Below are 22,284 nucleotides of genomic sequence, written 5' to 3'. Positions count from 1 at the left end.
AGGAAACAGTGGAAACAGTGGCTGACTTTATTTTTTGGGGCTCCAAAATCACTGCAGATGGTGATTGCAGCCATGAAATTAAAAGATGCTTGCTCCTTGGAAGAAAAGCTATGTCCAACCTAGACAGCATATTAAAAAGCAGAAACTTTACTTTGCCAACAAAGGTCCATCTAGTCAAGGCTATAGTTTTTCCAGTAGTCATGTATGGATGTGAGAGTTGGAGTATAAAGAAAGCTGAGCGCCGAAGAATTGATGCTTCTGAACTGTGGTGTTGGAGAAGACTCTTGAGTCCCTTGGACTGCAAGGAGATCCAACCAGTCCATCCTAAAGGAAATCAGTCCTGAATATTCTTTGGAAGGACTGACACTGAAGCTGAAACTCCAATCCTTTGGCTACCTGATGCGAACAACTGACTCATTTGAAAAGACCCTGATGCTGGGAAACACAGAAGGCGGGAGGAGAAGGGGACGACAGAGGATGAGATGACTGGATAGCATCACGGACTTAATGGACATGAGTTTGAGTATACTCCGGGAGTTGGTGATGGACAGGGAGGCCTGGCATATTGCAGTCCATGGGGTCACAAAGAGTCGGACACGACTGAGTGACTGAATTGACTGAATCATGTGATAAAGTTGCAGAGAGGTATACACACAAAAATGAATGCATAAATAACTGATATAATTTGAATAAGTCCTGTGAGTTGTACCAACGTTAATTTTCTAGTTATTAAGATATTGCACTATAGCTAGAAAAGATGCTAACAATGGGGAAGCTGGGTGAAGGGTAGGCAGGATGATCCTTACTGTGCACTTCTTTGTAATTTTCTATGAATCTATGATTATTTCATAATCAATTAAAAAAATAAACACAAGCTATAACTTGAAAAAAAACTATTTGCAAATCATGTATCTAAGGACTAGAATCTAGAATACATATACGGCAACTCTCAAAATTCAACACTATATAAACAAACAATTAAATTAAAAAATGTGAAACTGTTTGACATATATCACAGCAAGATCCTCTTTGACCCAGCTCCCACAGTAATGGAAATAAAAACAAAAGCAAAGAAAAGGGACTTAAATTAAACTTAAAAGCTTTGGCACAGCAAAGGAAACAATAAATAAGATTAAAAGACAAAGCTCAGAATGGGAGAAAATAATTGCAAACGAAACAACTGACAAAGGATTAATCTCCAAAATACATAAGCAGCTCATCCAGCTCAATATCAGAAAAACAAACCAATCAAAAAATGGGTGGAAGACGTAAACAGACATTTCTCCAAAGACGTACAGATGGCTAACAAACACGTGAAACGATGCTCAGCATTGCTCATGATTAGAAAAATGAAAATCAAAACTACAGTGAGGTATCACCTCATGCTGGTCAGAATGGCCATCATTAAAAAATCTACAAACAATAAATGCCGGACAGGATGTGGAGAAAAGGGAACCTTTTTGCACGTTGAGCATGTAAAGTGATACAGCCACTATGAAGAAGAGTGTGAAGTGAAGTGAAGTGAAGTTGCTCAGTCGTGTCCGACTCTTTGGGACCCCATGGACTGTAGCCTACCAGGTTCCACCATCCATGGGATTCTCCAGACAAGAATACTGGAGTGGGTTGCCATTTCCTTCTCCAGAAGAAGAATATGGAGATTCTTTAAAAAACTAGAAACAGAACTACAGTATCACTCAACAATCCTACTACTGGGCATAGACGCCAAGAAAACTGTAACTGAAAGAGACCTATGTACCCCAGTGTTCACTTTGTACAACAGCTAGGACATGGAAGCAATAGATGACTGGATACAAAAACTGTGGTACATATATACAATGGCTATTACTCATTGTCAGTCCTAATGAGCTGGATGAACCTAGAGCCTATTACACAGAGTGAAGTCAGTCAGAAAGAGTAAGACAAATACTGTATATTAACTCATGTGTATGGAATCTAGAAAGATGGTCCTGATGAACCTACTTGCAGGGCAGCAGGGGAGACACAGAAATAGAGAAGAGACTTGTGGACACAGCAGGGCAAGGAGAGGGTGGGACGAATGGAGAAGGGCATGGAAAGATATACATGACCATATGTAAAATAGACATGCAGCGGGAATTGGCTGTGTAACAAGGGAGCTCAACCCAGTGCTCTGTGACAACCTAGAGGGGTGGGATGCGGTGGGAGATGGGAGTGGGGCTCAGGAAGGAGGGGACATATGCATATCTGTGGCTGATTCATTTTGATGTACGGCAGAAATCAGCACAATATTGTAAAGCAATTATCCTCCAATTAGAAAAATAAGGAAAACAATGTGAAAGAAATGTACAAATATTTCAGCAAATACACACATGGAAAGATGTTCAACATCATCATTAGCGATTAGGGAAATACAAATTAGAATACAATGAGATATCACTACATACATAATTAAACTCTGAAAATAAAAAGCAATAATAACATAAGCTGGCAAGGATGAAGAGAAACTGGATCTCTCATATATTGCCAGTGGAAGCATAAAATGGTATGCACACTCAGGAAAACAGTTTGGTGTTTCTTCAAAAAACTAAACACATACTTAAGACTCAGAAAACTCACTACTGGGTATGTATTAAGGAAAGAAAGAGGAAACTTACGTCCATACAAAAACCTATATATGAAAAAGAAAAAAGGAAAAAAAAAACTGCACATTAGTGCTTATAACATTATTTGTAGTAGCAAAAATTGAAGAAAACCAGAACACCCTTCAACAGGTAAAAACGTAGAGAAACTGACACATGCATACCATGAACTACTACTTAGCAATAAAAAGGAGTGGAATGCAAATTTCCAACACAAATCATAAATGAAGTCAAAAGATCTCACAATAGAAAAAACAGTTGTGAATTATATCACAAAGTGCTAAATTCCTTAATTTTACAGATCAGAGAAAACCAATTTTTTTTTAAGTCCTTGAATTTAATGACTAAACTTTTAATATGTTGACTGCTTGACAATTTTTCTTTGGTTCTGTATTTTCTCATTTCTCAGATTAAGCTTATTCTTTGAAATAAATGTTGCTTTCCTTAAGATGTTTTTTTAATAGGACCATTTTTTAAGGTTTTATTGAATTTGTTACAATATTGCCTCTGTCTTTCCTTTTGGTTGTTTGGCTGCAAGGCATTTGGGATCTGAGCTCCCCGACAAGGGATCGAACCTGCATCCCTTGCATTGAAAGGCGAAGACTTAACCACTAGACCGTCAGGGAAGTCCCATAGATGCCACGGAAGTCCCATAAACCAATTTTTAAATGAGCAAAGTTCACAGAACAGTTCAAAGAGAAAGAAACAGAACCATCTTAAACAAACTAAATCCTCACTCTTAAGAGATGCAAGTAAAAACTTCAATGTTACAGATACTCACCTAATTTGAAGTGTTCAAAAAGTTTAGTAAGAGTATTGCTGAGGCATAGGGAAAAAAATATTCTCTACATAGCCACTAGCATTATGAATTGGCAAAAACCTTTTCTGGAGGGAAATTTGGCAACATCTATCAAAATTTTAAACAGACATTCTACTTCTAGGAATTTATCTTTTAAAAATATTGGATATATTTGGACATGTGCATAGGGATATATATCCCAGAACAATCTGTGTAATACAGCTTTTCTGTGTAATACAGTTTTTAATAACAGGAAAATAAATATCAATCAACAGAAGAATATTTAATAAAACACAGTCCAATCAACTGCATACTAAGCAGATGCTAAAAAAAGAATGAGGCAAATATGAGGACAAAAACTTTCTGGAAAGACATAAAAGGAACTGAAAGCAACACCTGTGGTTGAAATAAAATTAGGAGAGAGACTTCCTTTTCACTATAAACTCTTTGGTAACTTCTGACTTTTACATTAAATAAAAATGCATTAAAAATGTATTTTGAGTAAAAATTAAATATAATAAATAGACCAAGAGACTAACAGTTTCATTTTGATAAAACAGAAATAGGCTCACACAGAAAACAAATTTATGGTTGCCAGGGGAGGGGGAGGGGGTTTAAATTAGGAGTCTGGGAATAAAATATACACACTTCTATACATAAAATATATAACCAACAAGGACCCACTGTATAGCATAGAGAACTATACTCAGTATTTTGTAATAAACTATAATTAAAAAGAATATATATTTATGAAGCTGAACCACTTTACTACATACTTGAAACTATTACAAATATTTTAATAAAAAGTTTTAAAAATAAAATTGCAATTTACATTTCTTAATGGACACTAGTGTATGGTGATACTACTGTATACAACAACAAATGTAACTAAAATGCATAAGAAACAAATTAGTCAAATTTGCCAAAGTTTAAAATAAATAAATATTCTCTACATCTTTTAGAAAAGAAAAGAGAAGAAACCAGTGCTGCCAAATTAGGAAGACAAGTTTCTAGGGAAGAAACCCGCCTACAGAAAGAATTAGTGCTTTTGATTTCCTAAATTTCAAGTACAGAAGAGCACAGCTTGTGTTGAATTGTTAGAAGGCAAATTTTCTAAAAGCAGAGTAAATTATAAACCTTTGAATGCCCTTTTCAGTACTTATCAGAGCCCGCGTCCTTGAATTTGCATCACCTGATCTTCAGGCACTGGCTATTAGGCATGTCAAAGAAGGCAAATTCAATTATAAAAAATGAGAGGAGAAGGAAACTGTGAAACCTAATCCAATGCCAGAGGAGCCCTTGGCAGAAAACACTGGTAACCAATGTTATTAAGATGTAGCAGAAACCCTACCCGCACCGCACAAAACAAGATGGATCATTTTAACTATTTAGGAATGCTGACACCATCTGTTGTCTTGTTTCCTAAGGCAAAAAATCAAGTGTGTGTGTGTGTGTATGTGTGTGTACAATCGGATGAATAAATATATATTAATTCAAATATTTTCTATAAATTATTCACACATCTTCCCAAGTCTAAAATACTGTAATTTCCTTTATGCAAATGTTCTACTTTAAAAAGGAAACAGACTGACCTAGCTTTCTAAAATACTGAGACTATAAACCCTATACACTAGGCTGTTGAACTTACCTAGGAGTATCAATACACCGTTCCACACTGAAGTAGAACTACTCGTAACAGAACTCAGGAAAATCAAATACACAGTGAGAAAGTATGTGGTGTTTTAGACCTGTGGTGTTTAATGAAAAAGACTGTTTGACAAACATTAAAACCTATATAGAAGCCACCTTCCAAGACTTATAAAAAGAGTGAGGGAGGGATAAATTGGGAGACTGGGATTGACATATACACACTACTATATAGAGAACAGATAGCAAGAACCTACTGTATAGAACAGGGAACTCTACTCAATTCTCTGTAATGACCTATATGGAAAACAATCTAAAAACAGAGTGGATATATGTATATGTATAGCTGATTCACTTTGTTGTATAGCAGAAACTAACACAACATTGTAAATCAACTATACATCAATAAAAAATAATTTTAAAAAAGACTTAAAAAAGTGACTTGCTTCATGACAAACTGAAGGATGACATCCATATGATCAATTAAAATGTGTTTCAGATTCTTTGCAAAAAAACATTAGAAAAGACTTTATTTATTGTATTTAAATAAAGTGGAGTGCTAATAAGTATTTACTGTGGTTACCACATAAAAGGTTCTTTTGAGAGTATACAGATGAATATATCAGAGTTAATCTTGAGGAATAAATAACCAAATTTTATTAAGAGCATGCAAGAAAGTGAAACTGATTTGGATGGGAAACATCAAAGCATCTGAAATAGGCCTCATAGAACAAACTGGATTTTAATACTGAAGGACAAAAATACACAGAAAATTAAGCATTTTACTTTATAACCACTTTCACCTGATCTCCCAATTCTTCCAGTTACTATGGACAATGAAAAGAGTTCTCTTTAATATGTGTTCCAAAATGAAGAAGGACCTTAAAATTACTTACTGTTAAAGAAATAAATGGCACCCCACTCCAGTACTCTTGCCTGGAAAATCCCATGGACAGAGGAGCCTGGTAGGCTGCAGTCCATGGGGTCGCTAACAGTCGGACACGACTGAGCAACTTCACTTTCACTTTTCACTTTCATGCATTGGAGAAGGAAATGGCAACCCACTCCAGTGTTCTTGCCTGGAGAATCCCAGGGACGGGGGAGCCTGGTGGGCTGCCGTCTATGGGGTCGCATGGAGTCGGACACGACTGAAATGACTTAGCATACCATAGCATAGCAAAGAAATAAAATGATTATAAAAATGGATAAAAATTATCTAATAAAGTAGGGGAATGCCAAAACTATTGTTTTTAGTTAGAAACACGAACCATGCATACAATACAAACATTCAGCTTACACTGGAACCTCTTAAACTCTGTCTAAATTTAGTGCTTACAGATAAAATGGAAGGGGAAAAAATGAAAAATTAAATTTATCCATCACACTCTGGACTCAAATGATCGCTAAGTACAGGTCAAAACTAAATTCTTAAGAGTTTGTAATGATTTTAAATGTATGTTATGTTGAGAAAGAAAGAGAATGCTGCAAGGCATTTAATTTTTCAGAAAATAGTTTTCTAGATTCAAAACAAACGACCTACTAGCAAAAGCCATCCTTTAGAAAACTGAATTCTACAATGAGGTAGTCACTTCAATTAATGAAGTACAGAGAAAGTCTTTTAACAATGTTAAAAATCTTACAGATTCTTTTTTTCAATCGTTTCTGTTACTTAGCAGGGCTTTAAAATATTTTCATTCTAAACTCTTGCAGATTACTCAGAATCTTTTTTCAATCTTTTCAGAGTCTCTGAGTATTTCCATCCCACAAATATTTACTGGATCAATAAACTCCCACAAATCACTTTCTGGTGAGCTTCCTATGTATAACCAAATTGTTTTATTTTATTTCTATGATAAGAGTGAGAAACTAGAAATCTATTTACATCCCACTAAGCAATTCTATACCACCTAGCATTTTGTGTGTATATCAAAAATAATGGATTTATTCATGAAGACAGGCTTCCCTGGTGGTTCAGATGGTAAAGAATATGCCTGCAATGCAGGGGAGCTGGGTTCAATCCCTGGGTCAGGAAGATCCCCTGGGAGAAGGGAATGGCAACCCATTCCAGTATTCTGGCCTGGACAATCCCATGGACAGACGATCCTAGTAGGCTACAGTCCATCGGGTCACAAAGAGTCGGATACGACTGAGCAACTAACACACACATTCATAAAGTCTGGTGTTCTATTAATAGGAAGTCACTACAAGCAATGAGTTAGTGAATACTGAACCATTGCTCCTAGGAGAAACAAAGGGTTAAGTTCCTATAAGCCTCTGATCACAACATTTTCAACAACTGATCAATATCTAACCTTGTTTTCTGTGTGTTTCTATTTAAAGACACATTATTTGATATATATTGATAATTCATTAACACTAAGTTCACTGCCAACAGCACTGTAATTCATGCCTGAGCAAAAATACTATGTATATTTTCTCCATAATGCACATCACAGCCTTTTTGCATTTCAGAACATTATAGACAAAACTTCAGCACTATGTTTGGGGGCCATTTTAAACAATGTTATCACCAACAAAAAGCACCGAAATGCAAAAAATGTGGCATTAAGTAGAGTGCAAAGAGGACATTTGTTTATGAGAGCAGAAAACAAGAAGACAAGAACCACCTAATCAACCACAGGTTGAATGCTCGCATCAGCAAACTCCAGTTTTTTGCAGCTCCGTGCATGTCTCTAAATGGCTATGCAACTGTTGTAAGAAGTGATTTTGAATTTACAAGTAAATTTGAGACAGCACACATTCACTCACCAGAATGTACAAATAATGAGGCTCAACAACACAAAGAAAGTTCAATTAAATAAACCTTATGGGAAATATTTTAGCACTTCAGTCAATTTTGTAAATGCAAGGGTTTACTTATTGGATTTCAAGAATGGGTAAAACTTTATGACACTGTTCTTAAACTGTTACATGAAAACACTCCATTAAAGCATTCTATAACTTTTCAGATGAAGCATAAAGAGAGAAATATTATTTAAAATTCACTTACTCTTAAAAAAGTCATTAAGAAGAAAATACCATATAGAAAGATAGCAAAAGCTATCTGTAGCCTTAACATAATTTCTTATGAACGATCTCCTTCTATTATCTTTTTAGGGGAAAACCAGATGTTTACCCGTTATTTTTACACACTAAAAAGTTCATAAGGATAAAGTATCCTGAAGTAATAAGACAAGATATTAAGCTACAAAGGCATAAAAAATCAGTGTAGACAATTATAAGTGAGCATATAACATACATACTTAAGCAAAGTACCTCAGTTAAATATCAATAATTTAAATGTTCAATTTTATTTATTTAAAATATTATTCAATATAACCATAATGTATATCCAGTGTGCATTTCTACTCTTCATAACAAAATTTAATAGACATGTATGTAAACATCATCTATTCACTCTGGTACCTGAAATTCATATTAGTGAAACTGAAAACAAGATATGCTAATTATTAACCATGTTTTTGGCAGCGAAAAACTAGAAAATATGTCTTTTAATAGAGGACTTATTTAGAACACAGAATTAACAGTCTTTAATAAGAAATGAGCTACTATATATACACATGCTCACACATGTACACATACACATTATATACGCATGTGTATGTATACACATGTGTATGTATATATGTGTGATGTGAAAGTCACTCAGTTGTGTTCGACTCTTTGTGATCCCATGGACTATACAGTCCATGGAATTCTCCAGGCCAGAATACTGGAGTGGGTAGCCTTTCCCTTCTCCAGGGGATCTTCCCAACCCAGGGATCGAACCCAGGTCTCCCACATTGCAGGTGGATTTTTTACCAGCTGAGCCACAAGGGAAGCCCATGTGTATATATGGCCTCCAACAAAAATGGGAAGATGAACAAGGAGAAATGTCTATACTATATTAGTAAGACAAAGGGAGGAAGAAACAAGTCACAGAATACTATGTACAATATGATTCCTTCTTAAACACGAGAAACATTAACGTGCTTATGTATGCATACACACTGAAGTGCTAATGAGGAAGGGAATTTGGCACTTTCACTTTTTATAATGAGCGTGTATAAGTTTTAGAAGTTTACAGCAGGTTCTCAACAAGTGTTTCCTTATTAATGGCTATTTTACAAATGTGATAAAATTCATGTTGTTTGAAAATGACTCCTATAATCAATTTTTTCATGTATTCTGCTAAATAATTTAAAACAAACATTTCCTAGTTCAAGAATTTCTGTAAATGTTCTCAAAATTCAACACTCACCAATCCCCCAAACTGAAATGTTTACTGATTTGTAACAGGGATTGACAAATTTTTTCTGTAAAAGCCAGACAGTAAATATTTTAAGGTTTTGCAGACATGCATGGTCTCTGGTGCATATTCTTCTTCGTCTTTGTTTTTACTTTACAACCCTTTAGGAATATCAAAATAAAAAAAGTTCTTAGCTCAGATCCATCAAAACAGGCTGCAGGCAGGATTTGCCTTTCCAGCCACAGTTTGGCAATCACTGATTTTTAACAACAAACCAGCATCTGGAAGCCTGATATTTTAAATGTATTACACTGAACGTATCAGAGATCCCAACAGGGTCAGTTTTCTTCTACCTTAAATAAAGTAAGGGAGCATACAGCAATTAAAACTTCTAGTTGATTAATACATCGAATTCTATTAATATATTAGACACTGACCAAACAATGGGAAAACATAGTACATGAAATTCCAAGTGTGTATTAGTATTATATAACCATGATCATGTGTGTACCTGTAAGACACACATATTCACTTGAAAAAGTCAACTGAAATTGAAATACTACACATCAAAACTCACATCTCCTTCTATAATAATTTAAACCATTTACTCATTTAAATAATCAAAAATATCAAGTCATTTTAGATGTCATCAACCCTTAAAAATTAAAAACAATTCAGACACTGACAGTAATTACTGGGTTTTGATTTTGTAACGGTTACTATAAAATATTAATCAACAATCTAAAATATTATACTTTTAAAAACATTTATATTTTTGGAAAGTTTTTACCATTCACGTTATCAGCACCCATCACTGAAGACCTGAAATATACTTTTTTCCTGTCTAAAAGACAGCCTATATATATTTGATTTTGTCTAAAACTGAAAGATTCTTATTACCATCTGGATGCTACTACCAAATATAAAATTCATTATGAATGATAATCTGGGTTACATTCAAACTCAAAAGTGAAAATGTATCCTCCAATAGTAACCAAATAACCATTATAGAATAATCTTACCTAGACTGGTGGGTTTTATCAGTTCATCCAGTAAATCATAAAATGGTAATTTTTGAAGTTTTATATCCGGATGGACTGGGTGAAGAGCTGATGTAAGATGTGGGAGTTCCAGTTCATGTTTAGGTCCCAGAAGAGAAACAGGGAGTAACGGTGATGATGCAGGGTGACCATCATAAGTGAGTTGTGGAATGGTAGATGGAGACAAAGTTGCTGGCATAGGACTTGAATGTACGTTGGGGATGGACAAGTCCGCAGGCGTCATGATTTTCTGGGGGAACCTCCGCCTATAGAGTTCTTTAATTTTCATTTGTACAGCAGGACTGCAGCCAGCCTTTAGCAAATGCAGGGCTTTTGTGAGAAGTTCGTGTTTGCGTCCGTGCTTGTTTCTCCCAGCGTAGCCCAACAGTACTTGGAGTTCAGAAACTCTAAGGCTCATAACCATTTGCTTAGAGACAAAACAAAATGTGAAACATTAGTAATCCAATAACATAATTTACAACATTAAATGATACTTTATTATAACATTTTATCCTTATGTTTTGTTTACAAAAGCCAGTTCTGTTACAGTCAATTCTAGTTATTTCAAACTTAAAAATCTAACCATCTAGAGTAAGTAAACAAAGAAATTTAAAATTAATGTTCATAAACCCACTAACTTCTATATAGGGTTATGAAAACTGTAAAATAAAGCAGACATGAGGTAGAACCACATCTCACCTCATTTTATTGTTATAGTGAAAACGTCAGGTCTTTACCAAGCACTTACTAAGTCTCCCAGAGAGTACTGAGTGCTATGTGGATGGCAAGATAATGAGCCCTCAAGAACATCTGTTTTCTTGGGGAAAATTATATACATACATGTGAAATACGTAAATAGTCCACCTCAAGCACCAGATGAAAGCATGATACAAATATTGTAACATTACAGACAATATTGTATTCTATACTAATTTGGGGATTTATAGGGCTTAAACTATACCTTTTTTGACCCATTATATACCAGATACATATGGTATTTTCATACGGTTTGTCCTTAAATCTTTACACCACCACAAGGTGTTACCCTTCCTGCTTTACATGTGAAGAAACTAGTTAAGAAAGGTTGAGTAACTTACCTAAGGCCACTTGCTACTATAATAAATATCAACCAGGATTCAAACCCAGATACATGTAATTTTACATGTAAAATTACAGATACATGTAATTTTAAATACCATGATCTTTCATTAAACCATTAGGATGAAACTGGAAATATACTATTGACTCTATTGGCAAAGCTAGGCTAAAGCGTCCAGAAATTGGGACTTCACGGTCAGTCCAGGGATTAGGATTCTGCTTTTACTGCTGAGGGCCTGGGTTCAATCCCTCATGTGGAAACTAAGATCCCACACGTGCAGCTAAAAAGTCCAAGAATTTAATCCACATGTCAAAATCCATAGCCTGTAGTAAAGAAATCTAACTTTGTTTAACTCTCTGTTCCCAAATTTCTTTCTCCTTTTCCCCCAACTTTTAATACTAAGAGACCACCAACAGGAAATATCAATGTATACCAATTCTCTCATTTTAAAGTTGAGGAAAATGAAACCCAAAAGGAAATATGACCCAAGATCGTAACAGCTATTAACAGCAGAATCCTGACTTTACCACCACTGACAGAAGGTGTCAGGATGAAAGACACATGTAAGCTCACCATCTGCTCTCTATTTTCCCACCTGTTTTGTACACTCATGCACGTGTGCTCAGTCGCATCTGACTCTGCAACCCCATGGGCTGTAGCCCACCAGGCTCCTCTGTCCATGGGATTGTCCAGGTAAGAATACTGGAGTGGGTTGCCATTTCCTCCTCTAGGAGACCTTTCCAACCCAGGGATTGAACCCATGTCTGTGTCTCCTGCACTCTCAGGCGGATTCCTTACCACTGAGCCATCAGGGAGGCCTCATCCCAAACACCAGTAACACGAAAGCTGAACTGGCTTTCCTCATTTATGACCACTCCCTGAAATGACATCCATTTCAAGCCAATCATCTAGAAGTTACCTACATATTACACAACAATTAAGAAAAACAGAAAAACAAGTGTATAAAGAGCTTTATATGCAATACAGGTGGTTAATCAAAAAAACTCTGAGCCCTTCCCCCACCTTCTCCGGCCTGGTCTCCTCCAAGCTCAGCTTTTGTCATCCTTGCCTTTTAGGCCTGGCAGAACTAAATGATTCCCTTTTCACTACTCTCACTGGTCATTTTTCGTATCTTTATTTTGGCACTTATTTTGCTGTACTACAATTTTATTTTTATACAAACAATTCCATGATCAGACTGAGGGCCTCTGTGGTACAAGGTCATGTTACCTTCAGCGTCTAACACTAAGGCCCAACAATAATGCCTGGACAATGAATGATGAACAAAATTAGAAAGTCATACTAAAAGAAAGGGTGGGGATGGATTCTACAGGGGTAAGTTATACATACAATTAAAATATAACTCCAAATGAACTCTCAAGTTCTTATGTTCATACAAAGATATAATGTAGACCTTAAAAACAAATTTTACCCCAAATCCTATAAATATATCTTTCTTTAGATTGCTATCAGAGGTTAAATAATTACTATAATGTCAATTTCTCCCTACTATTCAACCTAAGAGTATAAAATTAAATTTTAAAGATTTATTACTTATTTTAAAAGGAACAGAGATTTCAACAGAAAAGCACTGTATTAGTAAGTAAGCTTCTGCTCTTAAGAGAATAACATGAATTATGTTTCAAAGATTATAGGTTAAAAATAAATTTGACATTGGTCAAATATATTTCATTTTGCAGAGAAAACACAATAGAGTTTTCAAAACACAGTGTCCTTCTATTTCAATTCCATTCCATTCTCCCAAGTCAAACACAAACAAAAATCAACATTCATGGGTTACCATAAAATTCTTTTGTCCTAACTCTATGGATGTAAGGATTTAAATGCAGCATTTGTCCTAACTCTTTATGGATGTAACGATTTAAATGCAGCACAGATGGATTACTGCTCTATTTCTATGGAAGAGTACATGGACAACTCACATAAAATTAAATCTTCTGATTGATCATCAAAAGAAAAAAGTTAATGACATAGGTATAATTTTTGGTTTTGTTATCACAGGATGCATAATTAATCATAATTACTGTCCTCATTTTACACATGGAAAAACTGAGCCCTAGAAAGGTTAAGAAATTTGTTGAATGTTACACAACTACTTCTACGCCAAACGTACTTTCATACTACGTTATTGTCTTTTAGAGAAAACAAACCACATGCCTTTTGGTTAGGAAAAAAGATCAATTTATTTAATATTCAATCTCAACTTCAAGCTTCAATATTTTAGCCTTAAAATAATTGGTGGTTAAGATAAAAGAAAACTTCTGGATTCAAATTAACCACTGCACCTTATAATCAGATATAGTGAAAGATGAGGCTCTATCTATTGCTATTACTGGAGCAGCTTCTGCATAATCTTAAGGTCTGTAATAAGCATGCAGTATTTAAAAAATCAAGTGAAAGAGGGTGGGAAACACAAATATCTGAAGTTATCTATTATTCAAACCAAAAACTTCAGAGAAGCATGGAACAGTCAATTCACAGTGCAAAGTGCTGACAAGAGAGGTAAACTAAACACATCTGAAATGTTGAAATGCAGTGTATTTTAATCTTCCATGTGTTTAAAATCTCCATTTGTTAACACTATAACAAAATGAACATTTATAACTAAAGATAACATCAACCACTGCTACTACTAGAAATCACTGCCTTCTCGGATAGCACTGTGCTGACTCTACATGCCCAAATGATAGTTTTCAGAATCCTGAGGAATTTAGAATGTCTGAGAAATGTATATATTCTGTATAGAAAGCATTCTGTAAAGGAGATCTTTCTAAAATGAATCTTTTTAATCAGATAGAAATGCATACAGTTTTAAAAGTCAAAATTTTAGAAGGAAAACATGTCCCTTGCCCTGCCCCCATTTTTCACATCCTTAAGGCAACCATTTTCAAGTCTTTTTAGCTGTTTCTTCTGGCATTTCCCCTCCATTTCTACTATATAGTAGGTCTTTTAGAGTTATTTAAAATAACTAATATTTTAAATTTAAAAATTGTTTCCTATTAAAAGATAACGATTTAGATCTGTTATATCTCCTCTACCTCCATCTTTCTTTTTAAAAATATTTATTTGGCTCTTCTCGGTCTTAGTTGCGGCATGCAAGATCTTTTTTGCTTTTTTTTTTAACTTGCAGCATGCAAGATCTTTAGTTGCAGAATACAAACTCTTAGTTGTGGCATGTGGGATCTAGCTCCCTGACCAGGGATGGAATTCCGGCCCCCTGCACTGGGAGCGCGGAGTCTTAACCTCTGGACCACCAGGGAAGTCCCTACCTCCACCTCTCCATCATCATTTTTGGTTGAATCAATTGCTGGTGTTTACATTATTACTATGGCTGTAAATAATATTCACAGATGAGCCAAAAGTACATGATTACTGTTTATTTTTTGTATGACCTTCAGTTCAGTTCAGTCGCTCAGTCGTGTCCGACTCTTTGTGACCCCATGAATCGCAGCACGCCAGGCCTCCCTGTCCATCACCAACTCCCGGAGTTCACTCAGACTCACGTCCATCGAGTCAGTGATGCCATCCAGCCATCTCATCCTCTATCCCCTTCTCCTCCTGCCCCCAATCCCTCCCAGCATCAGAGTTTTTTCCAATGAGTCAACTCTTCTCATGAGGTGGCCAAGTACTGGAGTTTCAGCTTTAGCATCATTCCTTCTAAAGAAATCCCAGGGCTGATATCCTTCAGAATGGACTGGCTGGATCTCCTTGCAGTCCAAGGGACTCTCAAGAGTCTTCTCCAACACCACAGTTCAAAAGCATCAATTCTTCGGCGCTCAGCAATCTTCACAGTCCAACTCTCACATCCATACATGACCACAGGAAAAACCATAGCCTTGACTAGACGGACCTTTGTTGACAAAGTAATGTCTGTTTTTGAATATGCTATGACCTTACTTCTAGTTAATAACTGTACCATTTTTGTATTTGCTTAGTTTTCTATGAAGTAATAGTTAATTCATCTGCAAACTGCTAAAGTGCAACTTTCCTCTCAACATACTCAACTGTATCAGGTAAATCTCTGTTTTAATTTCCTTCTTCAAAATGTACTTCCTAAAACCCTCCATTAGGTTCCAACTTGAACTGCTTGCTCTCTTGGTGTGGCAAAAAACTGTGCTGATGGAATTTCCCTCTAACTTATCCTGGGAATTCCCTTGTCACTCGTGTTGGACCTCGTTTCCTTGTTCTCACTTCTTCCTTTCTGGATTTTCTCTTTTTAGTTGGGGTAGTTCCTCCAGTAGCTTCCTGCAAAGAGGGCATGGGAAGTACACTTTTTAAAAATTCCTTGTATTGTCTAAAAATATCTTCATTTACTCATACTTAAGAAGTGAGCTCGGCTCAGTACCGAATTCCAGACAAGAACGTGTGTTCTGTCAGAATTTTGTAAGGCTTTCCTCATCATCTTCTGTTAAGAAGCCTGAAATCTTTCTGATGGGCAATCTTTCACAGTCATCTATATATCCCTCACAGAAGTTTCTCATGGTTTTGTTTTTAATTGTATGAACTGACCATGGCTAAATTTTTACATTTAGCGATGTATGTGTGTCCTTCAATCCTGGGAAGATTTCTTACAGTAACCTTCCTTTGACTTCGTTCTCTTTCATGTCATTATTTAGATTATGGCCTTCCTAAACTGTCTAATTCTCTTTTGCTCTTTTTCTTTTTCCTCTTGCATTTACATCTCTTGTCTTTAGCTGTATTTTCTGGGAGATTTCCTAAACTTTATCTTCAAACTTTTCTTTTAAAATTTTAATTTCTATGAGTTCTTTTCTGTTTGCTGCACATTTCTTTTCCTTCTACATCTTGTTCTTATTTTACATGAATTTATTATCTTCCTTTCTCTTGAGGATATAAATAAATTGGGTGTTTGACATTGTGGTTTTCTTCAGCTGCCTGCATTGTCTCTATAATTTGAGTTCTTTCTTACTGTTTTCTCTGGTCTCTGCCTCTCAGGCTTGATGTTCTCCTTGAGCAGGAGGAAATCTCTAGCTGTACATTTATATATATCTAATAATAAGTGCGTGCTCAGTCGCTTTAGTCGTGTCCCACTCTCTGCGACCCTATGGACTGTAGCCCACCAGGCTCCTCTGTAAATGGGATTCTCCAAGAAAAGAATATTGGAGTGAGTTGCCATGCCCTCCTCCAGGGGATCTTCCCAACCCAGGGATCAAACTCGCAGCGTCTCCTGCAGCGTCTCCAGCGTCTTCTGCATCGCAGGCAGATTCTTTACCACTGAGCCACCCAGGAAGCCTCGTATCTAAGATGACAAAGATGATGAGATGAACTGTGTGAGTGACCAGACCAGGGTACTTCACTCCAGGATGATCAGGCAGGAAACTTGGCTATCATGAGGATTCCTTTTATCTGATCAATTTTGGCAGAAAGGAATCCCTCAACCTCCTGGTTTGGCGATATAAGGTTGGCTTCCAGTGTTCTCCGAACACAGTAAGGGAATGGGGAGGGAGGAAGAAGAGGTCCTTACCATCCAGTAAGAACACATTTCAACTTAATCTCTTCTCAAATATTTAAGATTTTACACACACAGACACACATATACATAGACTGTGTGCCTGTATAAGAACACTAGTTCAACCACAGAGGAAGGACCATACACTGAGAAAGATAAATAATCAAGCAATAGTAACAAGTATTGTAGACTGAGTGTTTTTGAGATTAAATATAAAGTGCCAATGTTACTTTCTCATTAGCTATGACCCTATGTTATTAAAGGTCATAACTAACTTCTGAATAAGAATTAGGTACTTCCTTTTGAACCCCCTAATTACCCTTGTTCACACATTCCCACTGCAGTATTTTAAAGGATGTCATGAAGCAGACCCTGTATTACGAATCTTTATCTGGTATCAATTTGTAACTAATCATAAAGCAAAATGAATTCTAAAGGTAGACAAAAGAGGCATTTAACAATGTCCTAGTATTTCATTTATACTTTTGCTTTCTATCAACAACAAAAAAATTATCGAAAATACGGTGCATACATTAGAGATGGTACAGTACACCAAAAATATTTTATTCATTCTTTTCTTTTTTTTTTTTGCCATGATCTTTGTTCTTTTAATGTTGGGTTTTAAGCCAGCTTTTTCATCTTCCTCTTTTTTTTTTTTTAAATTTTATTTTATTTTATTCATTATTTTCAAAGTTGGATTCTTCTTTCAGTGGAACTGACTTTGGGATCATTTCTAATCCTTTCCATTTGAAATAGTTAATAAACAGTTGTTAGATTAGCAATTTGTCAGCAATGTCCAGTTCAACTGGAAAACCTAGTTAGACAGTTTCTACTGAAGGAGCAAGTTAGGTTGGTTACATACTTCTCCATAATCTTGTTCCACTCAATTTCTCATCTTTTATTGATTTCTCAATATAAGATGACCGAAAAATGACCTGCAGCGCCTACTCCTCTAGCTGACTATCTTTCCTCTTCTGCTATCTTCCATCACATGGCTTGCATTTAGCTCCAATATAATGACAAAACATGAAGACTGCAGTCTCCTTCAAGCAAAGTACAAATCTTACATTCTGTTGAAAGGGCATACCATGGCTTTGATTTTTGATAATTTAAACATCATTCCCATTTATGTACTACCACAAAACCGATAGATATGTCCTTTAAAAGCTCCTTCTGGATGATAACTTGAATACTAAAAATAACAAACTCAAACCAAAACAGTTTAAAATTTGGATAAAGTATTACTTTCATAATAAAAAAGTTTAGCTTAATTTAAAAATCAAGAGTTTAAAATTCTAATACATTGCTAAACTTCTTATGCACAGGTAGGAAAAACAAAACTTTAGGTAAAAAGTTGCTCTGTACATAGCTGTGTAACAAACACTTTCTGGATTCATGAATGAGCCCTAAATGAGTTGTAGAAAGAGGGAATACTGGAACAAACAATGAACACAAAGAGATAAGCTATTCTTCAGAGACAGGGGCATATAATCATATTAATTCAGTTCTCAAAAGTAACAACACATCCTATGTGCTAAGTACAAATATAACATAATATGGTACTAGTATATGTAGAATTTGGATTCTAGTACTGACTTGGCCACTAATTTACTGAATCACAATTTTCCAGGGTCTATATTCTCATTTTAAAAAATGAGAGATTGACTAGAGCTTCTCAAAGGTTACTCAAATCCTCAAAATTCTATAATACTATAACTCTATTAAGGCTTCCTCATAGCTCGGGTTGGTAAAGAAGCCGCCTGCAATACAGGAGACCCCAGTTTGATTCCTGGGTAGGGAAGATCCTCTGGAGAAGGGACAGGCTACCCACTCCAGTGTTCTTGGGCTTCCCTTGTGGCTTAGCTGGTAAAGAATCTACCTGCAATGCGGGAGACCTGGCTTCAATCCTTGGACTGGGAAGATCCCCTGGAGAAGGGAAAGGCTACCCACTCCAGTATTCTGGCCTAGAGAATTCCATTGCACTCTATCTGAAAGTTAAGCGGAAAAAGTAGGAGAGATAAATGTTAACAAAACAGGACTTCCCTGGCAGTCCAGTGGTTAAAATCCAAGCTTCCAATTGCAAGGGGCACGGGTTTGATCCCTGGTCAGGAAACTATGGTCCCACATGCTGCACAGTGCAGCCAGAAATTTTAAAAACTAAATTAATTTTAAAAATATTAACGAAACAATAAGTGAGGGAAAAAACGCATTCTGTAACTAAGCAAAATCTTTCAATCATTGCCTTCAATTTGGGTCCCAGAAAAGTGATTAGTAAAAAACCTTTGAGGCAAAGTATCAAGAGAAAGAATTATGTGAGGGTCACAGGTACAACCTATTCGATCAAATGCAGAGCTACAAATAGTGGAGTTCAGACTTGAAAGTCAGGTGACAAAGCCCACACGATGCTGTGGAGTGCTGACAATTACAGACACGAGTAAGTAACTGAAATGATTTTTTGTGTGTGGCCGTAACGCATGGCACAGGACCTCCCCCAACCAGGGACTGAACCTGCAACCCCTACAGTGGAAGCCCAGAGTCTTAACCACTCACTGGACCAACAGCAAGGTCCATGAAATGATGTTTTTAAAAACTGTAGGATCACAGGATCATAACATAAAATAGAACTTTATTTTTATTGACATATAGTTGACTTACTATGCTGTTAGTTTAAAATAGAACTTTAGAAATCCTCTTGTTCAACTCATCTAATATATGAAGTTCTACTTGTAACCTCCTTAATTGATGGTCTCCCAGCCTCTGCTGAAACACTTAAGATTGTGAACTATGAGTTTACAATCTTAAAGCAGCACACATTATTGAAAAGTTCTGTGAATTGATGCTCAATGGTTTTAAATTTTCATTCTGTTAGTAGAGACCCTTCCCAGCCTGGTCCCTTATTTCATGAGCATTCTGCTATCCATCATACTCAGAGTGAGTAATATAATCCAGATAAAAGTCTGACTATTCTTAGTATTATCTGTCTTATTATGAACACAGCTATTTCTACCAGTGCAACCTAATAAGGCATTTTAGGCTGACTGGATTATTTTCTTTAGGCAAATGGAAGGATGTTTTATGTTACGCTTTTTTTTCAGCAGGGGCAGGGAGTCACATCCACATCATATTGTCACTCATATTAAGATTGAGGTTAACTAAAACCTTTATTCAATAGTTTTCACATGAAATGCTACTAGGTTAAACCCCCTCATTTTCTAATTTTTTTTATTTAAAAATAGAACTTTATATATAGTACTGTTAAACTTCCTTTTTTTCATGTTTATCATTCCAGCCTTTCAAAATGCTGTTTACGAATCGCACCCTGCAGTCTCAACTGTAGCGCTTATCATACAGGGTTCCTTGATTTTCTAGTCTACGTCCTCCCTAGACTATGACATTTTCAAGGACACTTTGCTCCACATGACCTATGCTAAGTATGGTGGATGATCCAGTAAATGCACTGGAAATGATAGTGATGATGAATTAATTCCTCTTGATTCTGTCATCTAATATATTCTTCCCAGTTTTGTGTCACCGACAAAATCTGAGAGTTTTGCTTCTTAAATAGTCATACAGATCACGCTTAAAACTTGAGATGTAACAGGGTCAAGGCTATAGAGGCCAATGGCACATGATAAGAAATTCCCCTTCAGATAACAAAGTTAAAGATTACAAATATGACTGTTCAACTACTTAGGAGACAGATGATTATGTTCCCCAGGATTCTCCAATTTTAAGGTAATTATTCAATAAACATTGTCCAGGGTGCACAAGAAAAACAATTCAGGTTATTATATACCAGTCTTGACTTATAGCTCTCAGAGAAAAACAAGCTTAGAAAAAAGATATCCATCTTTTGGGGAGGGGGATGTCACACATCTTGTGGGATCTTAATTAGTCCCCCAAGCAGGGACTGGACTCAGGCCCTTGCAATGAAAGCCCCGAGTCCTATCCACTGGATCACCAGAGAATTCTCATAAATGTTGTTTTTAATTTTATTTTTAAAATTTCTATCCCATTATGGTTTATTATAGGATATCAGTTATAGTCCCCTATGCTACACAGTAGGATCTTCTTGTCTCTTTTATAAACAGTAGTTTGTATCTGCTAATCCACAACTCCTAATTTATCCCCCTCACTCCCTTTCCCCATTGGTAACCATAAGTTACATCTATGAGGTGATTCTGTTTTGTAAATTTATTTGTGTCATATTTTAGATTCCACATATAAGTAATATCAAATAGCATTTGTCTTTCCCCACCTGACTTAGTACACATAGTGTGATAATATCTAGGTCCATCCATGTTGTTACAAATGGGCATTATTTCATTTTTATGGTTGGACAGTATTTCACTGTGTATATATACCACATCTTTATCCATTCATTTCTTGACGGACATTTAGGCTGCTTCCATGTCTTGACTATTGTAAACAGTGCTGCGATGAACACTGGGGTACACGTGTCTCTTTCAATTCTGGTTTCCTTGGTGTGTATGCCCAGCAGTGGGATTGCTGGGTCATAAGGCAGTTCTATTTCCAGTTTTTAAAGGAATCTCCACACTGTTCTCCATAGTGGCTGTACTAGTTTGCATTCCCACCAACAGTGTAAGAGGGTTCCCTTTTCTCACTGAGGTGCATTATACAAATGTCCTTAAAAATCCTGGGAATGACTGCTCACAAACTACTAAGAAATACTGGGGAAAAAAATAGGTTACACGGAAAACCCAAGTCCTACAGTGACAGCTTGTCTAAGTATTCTTTTAAATCCTATCAGAAACCTATTAATGATAATACCCCTTTATTTTCTACATAAATAGAATACTTTCACCTGATATTCTACAAGTTATAGCTAAGAGAAACAACAGAAACATCCTTTACTGCAAGGTAATACTGCTAATAAAGCAAAATTGCTAAAGTATTACAAACCTTACACAGATCATTATCTTCAGAACAGATCAGTATGATAAATATTTACATGCAAAGCTTCTATAATAGTGAAAGCAAGTTTAAGAAAATGCTCACATTTTCTTTGGAGAAATTCCATTAAGGTGAGACCATGAAAACATACTACACACTCTTCCTGAAATTTAGGGAGGGAGGAAGATCAGCTACTCACAAGCCTCTGATGTAAAAAAAAAAACCTAACAGCATCCATATTTACATATCCAGAACATTAAACAAATTTAAAAAGTGGGGGGAGGGGGGCAAACCAATGCCAATTTTACTGTCAGGGAAGAAGTAATTTTTTTAAGCACAAAATTAGGAAAAAAGTTTAATTCATATGTCCAAAGGTCAAAAAAACTAGCCAACAAAAGAAAGAAATGTACTATAATTATGCTAAAAGAAT

The 22,284-nt window shown here is 35.9% G+C and overlaps 1 protein-coding gene across 2 annotated transcripts in view; it reads right to left on the bottom strand.

Annotated features, from left to right (window-relative positions):
* Positions 1–22,284, bottom strand: part of PIAS1 (protein inhibitor of activated STAT 1) — a 127,913-nt gene that overhangs the window by 80,191 nt on the left and 25,438 nt on the right. For both annotated transcript variants that reach the window (XM_061430177.1, XM_061430176.1), the window contains exon 2: positions 10,336–10,780. In XM_061430177.1, the coding sequence (XP_061286161.1) occupies positions 10,336–10,780 (445 nt within the window). The remainder of the gene's footprint in view (positions 1–10,335; positions 10,781–22,284) is intronic.

Source organism: Bos javanicus, chromosome 10, assembly GCF_032452875.1.
Source record: "Bos javanicus breed banteng chromosome 10, ARS-OSU_banteng_1.0, whole genome shotgun sequence".
In the NCBI taxonomy this organism is placed as follows: Eukaryota; Metazoa; Chordata; class Mammalia; order Artiodactyla; family Bovidae; genus Bos; species Bos javanicus.
Note: the sequence above shows the minus strand (reverse complement) of the source record. Positions and strands in the feature narration are given on the sequence as shown.